Source organism: Athene cunicularia, assembly GCF_003259725.1.
Source record: "Athene cunicularia isolate RWA chromosome 1 unlocalized genomic scaffold, athCun1 chr1_part2, whole genome shotgun sequence".
In the NCBI taxonomy this organism is placed as follows: Eukaryota; Metazoa; Chordata; class Aves; order Strigiformes; family Strigidae; genus Athene; species Athene cunicularia.
Genome location: NW_020799092.1, coordinates 9,039,235 through 9,052,094, shown reverse-complemented (window position 1 = coordinate 9,052,094; position 12,860 = coordinate 9,039,235). Strand labels below are relative to the sequence as shown.

The 12,860-nt window shown below is 34.9% G+C and overlaps 1 protein-coding gene across 2 annotated transcripts in view; it reads right to left on the bottom strand.

Moving 5' to 3' along the window:
- Positions 1–12,860, bottom strand: part of PLCZ1 (phospholipase C zeta 1) — a 53,351-nt gene that overhangs the window by 20,423 nt on the left and 20,068 nt on the right. The window contains exons 7-9 of one of the 2 annotated variants that reach the window (XM_026867837.1): positions 4,727–4,963; positions 2,524–2,671; positions 856–972 (exon numbers count right to left, since the gene is read on the bottom strand). In XM_026867837.1, the coding sequence (XP_026723638.1) occupies positions 856–972; positions 2,524–2,671; positions 4,727–4,963 (502 nt within the window). Of the gene's footprint in view, positions 1–855; positions 973–2,523; positions 2,678–4,726; positions 4,964–12,860 lie in introns of both variants that reach the window. The other variant, XM_026867838.1, reaches the window with a different exon arrangement.

Here is a 12,860-nt window from a genome sequence, read left to right as displayed (position 1 = left end):
GGGGGAGGGGGAAGAGCAGCATCTGCCATTCCCATTTTCCTTTATAATCATGTTCCATTTATACCTTAGCCACAGCTAACAAATAAGGATGGAGGTTATGTAATTTGATTAACACAGCATGCAAAAGAATGTAATCTATTTTCATTTTCTTGGAAGGTATATTACAATTATTTTTTTTTTCAGTACTGTGCTTAATGCATAGCACACTCATTTTTACCTCAAAACCTAAGTTAACAAAGTTAATCATTTCAGCCGAAACAGGCAGTAAAATAGAAATTATAATTTGGACTCTCCTTACAGACACACACAGATAAATACCATAGAATTATTAATAAAAAAGGAGAAAATATATGAAGAAAAATAAGAAAATTCTGGTTTAGCTGTTGGAAGTTGTTTATGTGTGTGCTTTTGCTACACTGATTCATAAAATAAAATCATGCTTTAGGGCTAGAAGTAATGCAAAATAAGATTCAAAGCTTAAAAATATATTGTTTTTACTAGTGTTTTTCTTGTTATCCAATAGAAGAAAAACTAGTTTAAAGAAATTAATTATTTATAATAAACTGGGATATTTGGGATAATTAGTTAGGGCCTAATTGTAACTAATTAAAAAAATAAATAGTTGAAAATAATATTCCCCTTATTTATTATATACCAAAATTCCTGGATTCTGGGATGAAAAATTACTAGAATATGTAGATTGAAGGAGAAATTGAGATAACGAAATGAAAGTCATGCCACTAAGGAAAAATATGTAACTTACATAATACAAAATAATACTACAGGAAGGATAAACTCTCTTATCTGTATAGACTCTGCAAAGCCTGGAGTACAAGTCTCTGCAAATGCACATACCCATTTGACACCCCACATTCCAGAACTCTTGTGGATTATAATTTGAAGAGTTTGCTCTTGTTCCTTTAGGATAGATTCTTGTAATGAATCTTGAAGTATGCGAAACAAATTCTTTAGCTGAAAAACAGAATGATAAAACCTTGGTGGGAAAAACTTTATTAATAAAGAGTTTCGATTTGAAAAAATAATAATAAAAATATAATAATCTGATATAGCTTTTTTTTTTTTTTTTTTCCCCCCCCACAAAATGAGTATATCGTATCAATGTATTTTTCCAAATTAGCATATGGGCCACTTTGGAGATATGTCTAAATCATATTTTAGAACCTTAATATTTTGTGTATATTTGAATCTGATAGTATTGGTGTGCACAGTTCAGACTTCTGTTAAAAGTTCAATAACCAAGAAGCATTCCTTCATGGAAATGTTCTCTTTTGTCACCTCTCTGTCAGGTAAATATATAATTTTTACACATGTTTATTCTCATGGAAAATTAAAAGACAACAAACAAGAAACTGATCAAAAAGCCCACTCATTCTTTAATAGTTCAAAAAGGGAAAAAAAAATCATCCTAAAATGATCTTAGCTTGATTGCTTTTTAAGGTTTAAATAAAATGACTGAATAATTTCAAAACCTGTGAACAGCACACTTCTAAAAGATGCTTAATTGGTTCATTTATAATCTTCAGAAGATGTGAACTATTCAAGTAACTTGATTTTCTTCCACCTAGTAGTGTTCCCCTTCCACAAAGGCATAAACTATACAGATGTTAAAAACTTCAGATTACTTCTATCTATACTATTCCTGTTTAGTAACTAAACAGAAAGTTTTACATTTCCAGGGTCATCACTGTGATTCTTTTTTTTTTTTTTTTTTTTTTTTTTTTTTTTTTATACTAGATCTACTTTTATGTTCACTGTATTGCTAGAGAGACAGGAGAGGATTCTGACTGTGGAAAACTGAAAAAAACCTACTTACTTTGATGCCATTCAGCACTGTTCACCCAACCAACCATTGAATCATCTCCACAAAATGGTGGATAGCAGCTGGGCTGACCCTGAATGAATGGGTCTGGGGCAGACTTCATTCTCATGGTCAGTGATCTCTGTTCTTAACAATCCCTTAAGGCTTTTGGCAGACAGGTGGAGTTAAAACAGAAGAGTGCACTGTATTTGCTGCACCAACTGGAGATGCTCCAACACAGAATGAGTTTTGAATAATCCATTTTAGCTGGTATGAAAAACCTGGTCCAATGGAGCAAACTGCCTGCTATGGGGTTTATTCATCCCATCAATGCAGATTCTCTTATCAAAGCCAGGAGTACTGCATGCCCAATTCCAGTGAGTACTACAGACCATACATGGAGTGGGGTGTGAAATCTATTCCACATATTTTCAAGTATTGATTGCAACTTCTAAATTATTTGATGCAAAAAATAATGAATCAAAAGGTATTAATACATCTTGTATATTACGTTAATATTAAAACAAAGCTGAGTGTGTTTTCCTCACAAAACCAATCAAAATTTTAAAATGCAGTGCAAATGACAAGCTATTTCTAACATAATGTTATAAAAAGAACCAAATAAAATTTTAACCCTTCCAATGCCTAAGCAGTGAACTATAGCAACATTGTAACTTTTATCTGAATAAATCAAAAGAAATTACCTGAATGTTTTACAAATTTCCGTGCTCGAACCTCTCCAATGGAATTATTTTCAAAGCACTTCTGATTAGCTAAGGAATGCTCAAAGCTCACAAATTTCTCAGATTTGGTATAAATCACAAGGTCTGACAGGCCAATGGCAATTTTCATCTTCATCTAATAAAAATAATAATATAAAATAATGGAAGAAAAAATCACAATAACACATATTTCACCAGTATTATTAACCATTAGAAGAAACTACTGTTTTGGATGCAGAAAGCATGGGGAAATGTGTCACAATTAATGAATATTTGAGCTTAAGATATTAATTTAGATAGTGAGAGTTGATCCAGTCAGAGATAAATTTATTGTCTTTATGTACATCATAGCAATTGTAGGATGAATGGAGAGATGCTTTCACTGTTTCTTAGCACAGTGTTCTGTTGGACAGATTTATCATTTCCCTGCTTCTGAGTCTGTTATGTAAATTAACATAATTTGTCATGGCTCTTAACATTTCTCATTTAAAATATATGTCCAACTTTATTTTTCTAGATACATAAAGTACTAGAAAAGGTGTACTGGCAGCAAGTACTTGAAAAAAAAAAAAAAGAATAGGAGAATCTATATATCAATAGCATAAACTCAACTACAAAATGTAGATTAAGAAGAGAATAGTTTACCATGCCAAGCAAATCAAATATAGGTATATTTCTCCAAGCATTGCTCTAAAGTTAGGAAATTTCTGTTCTTCTTAATTAAGATGGAAAGTTATTTGGACAAAATCTTTGCTTAGTCTTGCTCCATTACTAAAGCAGTAACTAATTAGTGGTAGGAGCCATCTAAGTGCTGATGGTGTTAATATTGTTTGTATTCCATTAAAAATTTTGAAAGCAAATTCTCAGCTGACAAAATAATAAGGATTACCTGTTTGTGACTCTTAAACTACTTGAAGTTCATTAACTATTCTGGGGCTATGTACCATGAAGAGCAATAGGAGTCTACTGTCACAAAACTCCTGAATAATACAGCTCTGAATATGAAAGGCAGTGACACAGCCAAAGCCAACAGCATCACTAGGGTATCTTGGATGTTGATTCAAATGCTCTCCCATTTTCCAATAAAGCAACAAAGTGGGACCTCGGAAGAAATACTCCCACTCCAATAAAGTGGAACCCCAGAACCATTTTCTCTTCTGCCTGTGAAACATGACCAGACATCTGCTGTTGCTGTTGTTGATCAAGATGTATGTGGTATATGTTTTGTACAGTAATGTAATGTTACAAATATATGTGACCCTATTATCTGGAAATCTGGCCTTTTCTCTTCAAAGAGGACTCCATCTTTCTTCAGATTTTTTCCTTAATCTCTCTATATCAGACGGAAAGAGAAAGAAGCAAAGATCTTGACCTCCAAATCACTTCGAGGAGAGACAAATAGGAAGGGACACTGCCTCTTGACAAAAACACTGAGCCCTGAGGAGCATTGCTAGTCTACCGCCACACAGATAATTCAGAGCATGATGTGTAAAAATGACTGGATAATGGGTGCCTCCTGCCTGCTTAAAAAACTTGAACAAAGGAGTTCATACCCTGATGGACCAACAGATTTCTATGCAGAGAATTGCTACTTGGCTTAAAAAGTAAGTTCAATTTGACTATCGGAAAGAAGATTACATCCAATTTTTACACTTTCAGAAGTAGTATTTAATGTCGTCTCTACATGATAAATGTAAAAAACCTTTTCTGTTATAAGTGCTTAAAAATGGTTTAGTGCAACCAGATCTCTACACCAAATTTTGTGTGTAAATCCAGAACAGAAGCAAGTGGGGGAATGGGAACTCTAAAATTCTCCAAGATATACTGGTGTACTGTGGAAAGAAATAGTTCACTGTCCTTCATCATCAGAAACTGTTAAGAGTGTTCTCCATGCATAGGTCCAGGAGGAACTTGAGACCAACAAAATAATTGAGCAACTTTATCTTAATTCTATTGTATTATTGAGCACCTGGGCCAAACACAAGACTTGAAAGTGAAAAATAAAACGTAAGTGGAGTTTAGGACAGGATCACAGGGAAGCATCTTGTAAGAATCAGAAAAATATATTGCTCCAAGTAATTTTAAAGCCTACCATTTAAATTTAGTCTCTATTTTAAGATGGTGTATTACTTCCTCTTAAAAAAAGCTGTCATATATCTATGTGTTTTCTAAATTCAATAGAGACAAAAATTACCTTTGCCTTTTTTCGAGGTGGGAGTGAATGGCTGTGTTCATTTTTTCTTTTTGAGGAGCGAGTCCTTCGGTAAAGAGGGGCTTTTTCATCAGTCTCAGCTTCATCAGACAGATATTCAAATTCAGAAATTTCTCCTGTCTCACCATGACTCTCAGCATTTCTCCTGAGCATACCTTCCTCAATGGTTCCAACTTTTTTATTTTTTATCAGAATTTTGAATTTTAATGCCTGTAGAAAAGAGGTTAAACAGTAATAACTATAATTATATATGGATTAATTGTAAGTTTTCATATCTAGGTATTGTTTAACCCACTTTCAAAGATGTTTATTAAGTATAATTAAGTGAGGTAACACAATGAAGTAAAGATAGATATCAGTAAAGCAGAAGTCAAACACAAGTAAAACAAACAGAATCTGGGAATCAAAGCATACATCAGAATGTGAATATCTAATGACAGGAAAAAATGCTCCCCACCACACAGATATATAGATGCTGAAACTGTGAGCAAGATTAAGGTAGGAAGTTAAGTGTCAGAGGTGACATCCAGGTAAGACATAGGGAATACATTTTTTTACTATGCATGAATTAATTTTTATATATAGACTTATAAACACATATCTAATATTAATTTTATTTTTTTTTTTAGCTATCATTGCAGCTGCAGGAAATCTGTTACTCCATTTGATTAGTACATTTGTGCACATCTGCCTAGTGTACCAAATTAAACTTTTGTGGTTATGTCATTATACAGTGAATCCTTATGCTGATCTTACCCAGTCAGAGGAATTAACAGTTTGGTAAAAATTCATTAATGTTATCATTTCTAATAAGATGGCTTTCATCTATGCATCTGTATCCTATGAGTTCAAATTTCACTTAGATTTATGAAATAGTATTCATAGTAAAACAGCTATTATGTAGCAGACATTCATCTCTACCTCTGTACACAAGAACAGCTAGTGAATAACAGGACTGACATATGTTCTTTGATAAAATGATGCACAAAATATTCCTTAAGTTTCATATGAAAAGGAAGGCTATGCTGCTGGGAAGGTTGCAGAAACAAGGAACAAATACTTACACATTAAATAAAAGATAACTGAAATGTTGTATTTTAAGGTATCCATTAATATGAAAAGCATGGATGATAGAAACATATACATAAAACCAAAGCTTTATAATAGAAACTAGAGCCATAAGCAAAGAAATAGACATTCCATTTTTTCACATTGCAATCTCCATTGTTGATAATCCCCTATCACTTCAGATCATGTATTAGTAGTTTGTCAGTCTGCCAGGGGAATGAGATATCCTATGCTTAATATCTATCAATGCCATGCTATGATAGTGTAAGATTTGATTAGTCTCTCCACACTGGTGATGTAGAATAAGGGTATCCTTTAACATTTCCTTCATTTCTTATCGATGTAGTCATTTTTTTTCTGTGACATTTTTAGTAGAGTTTCAATATGAGTATGTTACTCACATTTTTAAAAAGTTCTGAATTCTCCTTTGCATGTTCATATTTCCCAGTATTTAAAAGCAATTCTTGCATTTTGTTATTCATAGGTAAGATTTAAGTCTACAAATTAAAAAAATCAAACTGGCATATAGGGGAAGAAAAGCTTTCAGTGGGCATGTTACTGCCTCATATATGTAAACCTCCTTTAAGTAAAAAAAGATCATAGTCTGTGTCATCATATAAAAATGGGCCATGATGTTTTAAGTCAGATACTTTTAAAATTCTGCTTATGAACTCCTAGCAAAGATGTAAATATCCTGAGGTAGGACAAACCTTTTTTTTTTCTATAGATAACATTTTAAAATCACCGCTCTCTTTTCAAAAACTATTAGAGGAAATACTCTAGCAAGAAGAAATTTTGCTATTTTTTGGCCAGAAGCATATTCCAATAACAGTTAACTCAAATCACTGAAAGTGAACCATGAATTGAAAAAAGACTTACCATGGATTTTAAGTCTGAGCATCAAATAAATCTTCGAAAAAACTTATAACAAATGTATGGTTACAAAATCAGTGACTAAGTGAAATTTTACTTCTTTAAAGAGTAAACAGCAGTGCTAAGCACGTGACATCTTTTTGTACAAATGTCCATAAATTTTTAAGCAGGTAATGAGCTGAAAGTCTGAACATTCACTATAACTTCTCTTTTATAGTCTAAATTTAAAATACAAAATATTTTTTAAAAAAACATGGTTACTCTGTTACAAACTGTAAGCATACTAAAAGATTTAACTACGTAAATCATAATAAAACTTCCTTAGAGCACAATGGAACTGCAAGGCTGGCATGAGTAAAAGCCTCCAAGTAAAATCATTTTGAACAAATGATCAAATGAACACAACATAGTTTTTTTACTAAATACTGTAACGTACAACGCCAATCAGAACTGAAGTAATACAATACTCCAAGACAAAATGACAAGCAGTTTGGAATGGATCAGGCAAACCCACCTACTGAATGCTGCAATTAACGTAAAAAAGGACAAAATTCAGTCCTCAGAAATGTAGAGCTCAAGTCCTGTATCTTGGTTTTTACTGGGTTGGAGTTAATTTTTCTTCTTAGTAACTGTAATAGTGCTGTGTTTTGGATTCAATATGGGATTTGGTATAAGAAGAATGTTGATAATGCACTGACGTTTTCAGTTGTTACTAAGAGATCAAGGACTTTCCAACTCCCCATGTCCTGTCCGTGCTCAGATGTACAATAAACTGGGCAAGAGCCCAGCCAGAACACTAGACCCAAATTAGCCAATGGAATATTCCATATCATGTAAAGCCATACTCAGTATATAAAGGAGGGGCAGCTGGGAAGGAGGGAGTTCTTTCTCATTTTTGGGATTGCGTTTTCGGGATCTCAGTCTTTTCAGAATTGCTAGCCAGGAACAGGCTGAGTATCAGTGAGTGGGTGGTGAACAATCACACTGTACATTACCCATTTGTACTCTCTATTATTGTGATTGTTTTATTTCAATTATTAAACTGTTTTTATTGCAACCTACAAGTCTTCCCTTACCCTCCGATTCTTTCTCCATCCCCTGGACAGGGGACGGTGAGCGAGCACCTGTGTGGTGTATGGCTGCCAGCCGGATTTAAACCACGACACCCTGGATTTGGGTCATGACTATTGAAAAGATAATATCTCCCCCTATTTAAATTTAACTTGTTCACAGAATCACAGAATCAGCTAGGTTGTGTTCTTCTCTTTTCTCCTCTCCTGACCAGCTGTACATGCTTAGTAAGAGGAATATCAAATCCTGAAAATCTTGATAAGTAATAAGGTTAAAATTAATTGAAACTTTTACATAATTTTCTCTTACAAGAATTATATTACTATCTTAAATACTGATATGGGGTAAAGATGCCAGACCTTCTGTGAAGTCTAACATGGGGGAAGACTTTGAGGCATCGACAGAATTTATTTTAAATGAAAAGAAGAGGACACTATTGTTACATACAACTGTGGGGAAAAAAAAAAAAAAAAAGCCACAAACAAACAAAAAAACCCACAACAATTTAAAAAAAAACCCACACAAAAAACATCCCAACCAAAAAACACTACCAGCATTCTCCAATGATTCAAGAAGAGAATCATACTTAGTAGACATGTGAATGGGTGTTTTTGTGGCAGCCTTATAAATCACAGTTATTGAGACATTTCAAATCAATACCACCAGTGATGTCTGAGCTCTAGCTAAATGTTTGTTGAATGTCTAGTTAATTACATCAGGAGTACCTTTTTAGCTATCTCATAACAAGTTTTCATACCATACAGTTATCTAGTGAAAATCCCTTACATTGAAAATTTCAATTCTGTCTTGTGCTCTGTAGTAGACACAAAATACATGAGAGAATCTTTCTAAATTTCCTATTTTAAAAATACCAAAAAGCAAAACATGCCTAAAGAAGGCAATTGGAAGGGCTGACACTGGCAGGCTAATTTTCTGGATGAAGTGAAATCCTGTGTAAAAGCCTGTGTGTGATAAGAAACACTCCATCATTAAAAACTATTTTGCAATATAATATTCCTCATTCATCCAGTAAAAAGAGTCCCATGCAGGAACCAAACTCTAAAGATAAAGAGAGGATCAACCTGCTAATGGCTCAGAGGCTTGACCTATTATAACTGTTGGCAGTAAGGTTAGATCCCATTGAAAACCAGGTCTCTTAGCTGGCAATGCGTTGCCCTGTTTTACCTGAGGATTTAATCAGATGTTAGAGAAATATGAAAACACACATAGACTTTCCCAACCATGCAATTAAAAATACAGCTGAAAGTAGTCTTGGAGAAAGTTCTAGTGCAGATGATACTGCCTTTCTTAGAGACTCCTAAGGCAAAAAATTAGAGTGTAACTGATCCCTGAATATGCTGCAAATAACACTGTTAATCAGAGTCAGAGAGTAGCAAGGGCCAGCTGCTGTACAAGGTGACCCAGGAGCTGAGGGTGACAGCAGGGCAGGCATGGGGCAATAACCTCACCAACCAGAGCAAGAGAAGTAGAGCAGTTCTGGTGATGGTAGGCAAGTTAAGGAAGCAGTCCAGTGACTACCAGACAAGTCACAAGGTAGATCCAAGGTCAACCCAGGAAGCCCTATCATACAAGCACAGAATGACTGAGTTTGGAAGGGACCCCTGGCAACCATCTAGTCCAACCTCCTTGTTCAAAGCAGGGTCAATAAGAGTTAGGGCTGTGTCTGGTCAAGTTTTGAGTATCTCCAAGGTGAACACTCTATAATCTCTCCAGGCAACCTGGTCCAGTGCCTGACCACCCCCACAGTAAGAATTATTTTTCTCATGTTTAAATGGAATTTCTTATGTTTCAGTTTATTCCCACTGCCTCTGACCATTTCCCTGAGAAAACTTCGGGCCCATCTTTCTTTCCTAATGAAGCCCAAGACAATGTAAGCCTTCTTGCTGCCATAAATGTACATTGCTGATTCATGGTTAACTTGTCCACCAGGACTCCCAGGTTCTTTTCTGCAAAGCTGCTTTCCAGCCAGCCATCTCCTAGCCTGTGTTGATGCATGTGGCAATTCCTTCCCAGATACAGAACTGTCAGCAAGGCAAAGCAAGGAATAGCAAGTTGCAAGGACAGGCACTACATTCACTGTAGCTCAGGCAAGAACCAAAGACAAGAATGAGCTAAAATGCAGCTCCCATGCCAAAGTATGAGAGTGCGTAGTGGAGGCCCCAGATGGGGGCTTTTGCCTACAATTTAGCTGTTTTCATGTAAGTCTGGTCCAAGGCTAAACAGCTGTGCTATACCAGAGATGACATTGTACCTAGGCAACTAAATCTCAGGTGGGTGGGTTGGAAGGGAATCCAAAGGAAGATTACAGGGAAAGATGGTTACAGGTTGGTCAGGATAATTAGTCTGGTGTACTCAGGGCCCTCATGCACAGATTCCCTACCACAGTTCAATTTTCCAAGGTGATACATTCTCAAAAGAAGGATCAGATTTTTATGCACTAAACCATCAATCTAAAACCTACCCAGTTGATGGTATAAAGTATGGCAGTGTTTTGTTTTGAATTACCTTAGGAAGTTTTAAAATGTGGGAAAGTTATTAACAACAGATGACTGTCATATGTTCCAACACATTTCTGGGGAAACCATGTTTCCTCAAAATGCTGTAGAGTGCAATGCCAAGAAACAGTGTAGGAATCAGATGAGACTTCTGTAAGTGCACACTAGAAACTAGAGAATTTAATTCCAGGGAATCAACATTACTAGTATAATCAACTACAGGGTGAACATATGACTAAGGACCAAAGAATTAAAAAAAAAACTCATCTTGAAATTTTCTGGGGTTTGTGTTTCAGGGCAAGTTAGTGTGAAAAAGCAGAGATCAATAGCTTTCAGTGACCATCCAATATTTTCTGGAGCTCCTTGTGATTTTCATTTAGATTTACAATGGTAATTCAATGGTACATCATGCATGAGCTGTGGTCCAACGAAGCACCTAAGAATGGGTTTGCTCTGCATTTTAATCTTTCTTCCAGACACACGCAGTCATCTCAGTTGACAAAGTTATAGCTCAAAACCTACTTTGAAAGGAAATAAGGAGAAAATAATTTCCATGGAGATCTCCAAATCTCCAACATCTAAATAAGAAACTGTAAATGGAAAATGTTTCTATGAAATGTTTGGAGAAACTGTGTGGTACTCCACTTCATGAACAGACAAAGGCACCATTTGATTTGTATCTCAAAGAACATTGAGAAGTGGGTATTAAAAGGAAGCCTTTCATGAGCTACACATACGCCTTCATAAGAGGAGCGAAACTATGAACAACAGTAGCTGTCAGATGTGGAGGATTTGCAACACAAAAACCATCATGTTTCAGTCTCATGTGACAGGGAGAAGCTAGATGTTGAAGGTCCTTGCCAAAGAAATCTGCGAGAAAAGGGAAAGAGGGCTAAACCAGTTAGTCCAGAGTCAAAACTTTGAGGGACCCTACAAGCAAACTGTTAAAAATAGCATAGCAAAGGCAATAACACAGGTCATGAACACAGGAGGTGACAACTAAGTGATCAATTTATTGTGGCGCAGCCAATCAGAGGACTTGAGGGACAGATGTATGCCCCTTGCATTTATAGGCATGTAAGGCAGATGTGGCAGTAAAATGGTTTGTGCTGTGTCCCTAGGAATATTATTAGATTGGAATATTTTCTAACAAAGCATATTATAAAAAATGTCTCTGTGGTTATTGTGAGTTTCAATGAAGAGTAAAAGAGTGTCTACCCTTTCAATCCTTCCCAACTTCCTTGCTAAAATTCAACCAGACAGGAGAAGGGTGAAGCCCAGCTCAAGGTAGGTGAAGATGACAAAAGAAGGTAAAAAATATTGTAGGAAAAATGGAGGTAAAGCACTGTAACTCTGATCCAAATACCATAATTTTTAAACTCAGAGTAATTCAACTCATATATATATATATATATACACATAATAAAGTGACTAAAAATATAATCACTTTAATACTGAGATTCTTTAGTATGACATTCATATTACTTTATAATCAAGATAAGTATTTTACCATGTAATCAATTTATCACCTATTTTTATTTTGATTTAACATAAGACAGTGTAGCCATCTAAAGAAAAAATGCAACATTAGAGATATTAAAATGTGAAATTAATATTTAGAACAGACCTTAAAATCATATCCAGTAAAACATGTTAAGGAAAAAGCTAATAATCTAGGTGAAAGGAATGTTTGTTTACCACAAAACATGCTGAACTCTACAAAGAAAACTTAAGACCTGTTAGTAGGCTAAATTAGAGCATATAATTATTTATTTTTAAAAGTGTTGCTTTTTGCTATATTTCCTATTTTTTTTAATTTCAATATTCAATGAAAGATACAGGTACATATATAAATAGACATCAGTTCCACAAGAAAGTTTCAAAAGAGGGAACTGATTTCAAAGCTTTCCCTTTTTGTTGCATATGAATTTGGTTGGACTAGAATTTTGCTAGTAAAAATACTTATGTAGGCAATACACCAATTCCCTTGAATGTATTATTCATAGTCATTTTTTTCAAAATTAGTTATCAGGCTATCGGTCATACCAGCCTCTAAGCAAATGTATTTACTGCGCTTGAGCTGTGCCAACGAACACATCAGTCTGTTGAAAAATCTCATATCTGAGCAATTACAGTGAACTTTAATCATCCTGACACTTACTATATTTTATTGAACTTGTATTAGAAATCAGAAGACTGTTGTGTTTAAAGACCAATGCCTTTACTCTGCTACTGGTGTTAACACTTCTGATACAATTTTCGTAATGGAACATTGTGTTCTTATACAATCACACCAGATGCTATAGCTGCTTCCTTATTCTTGCTAGTGCTCAGTCTTGAAAAAAGTGGGACCATATGTGATATATGTGACAACTATTATTTTTTTACACTAACTGAGAATCCTTCTCATGAACAGCATTTTAGATTTATCATTTGTGGTTCTGTAACATCTCTTTTGCATCGCTTAAGTAAAGCAGGTTTAAGACTGCATCTGGCAGTTCAGCTTCTGGCTTACTCAAATGATAATGAATTTACCCAGGCCTTGAACATGAACAAGGTCCCATGCTTTAAGGATGTGA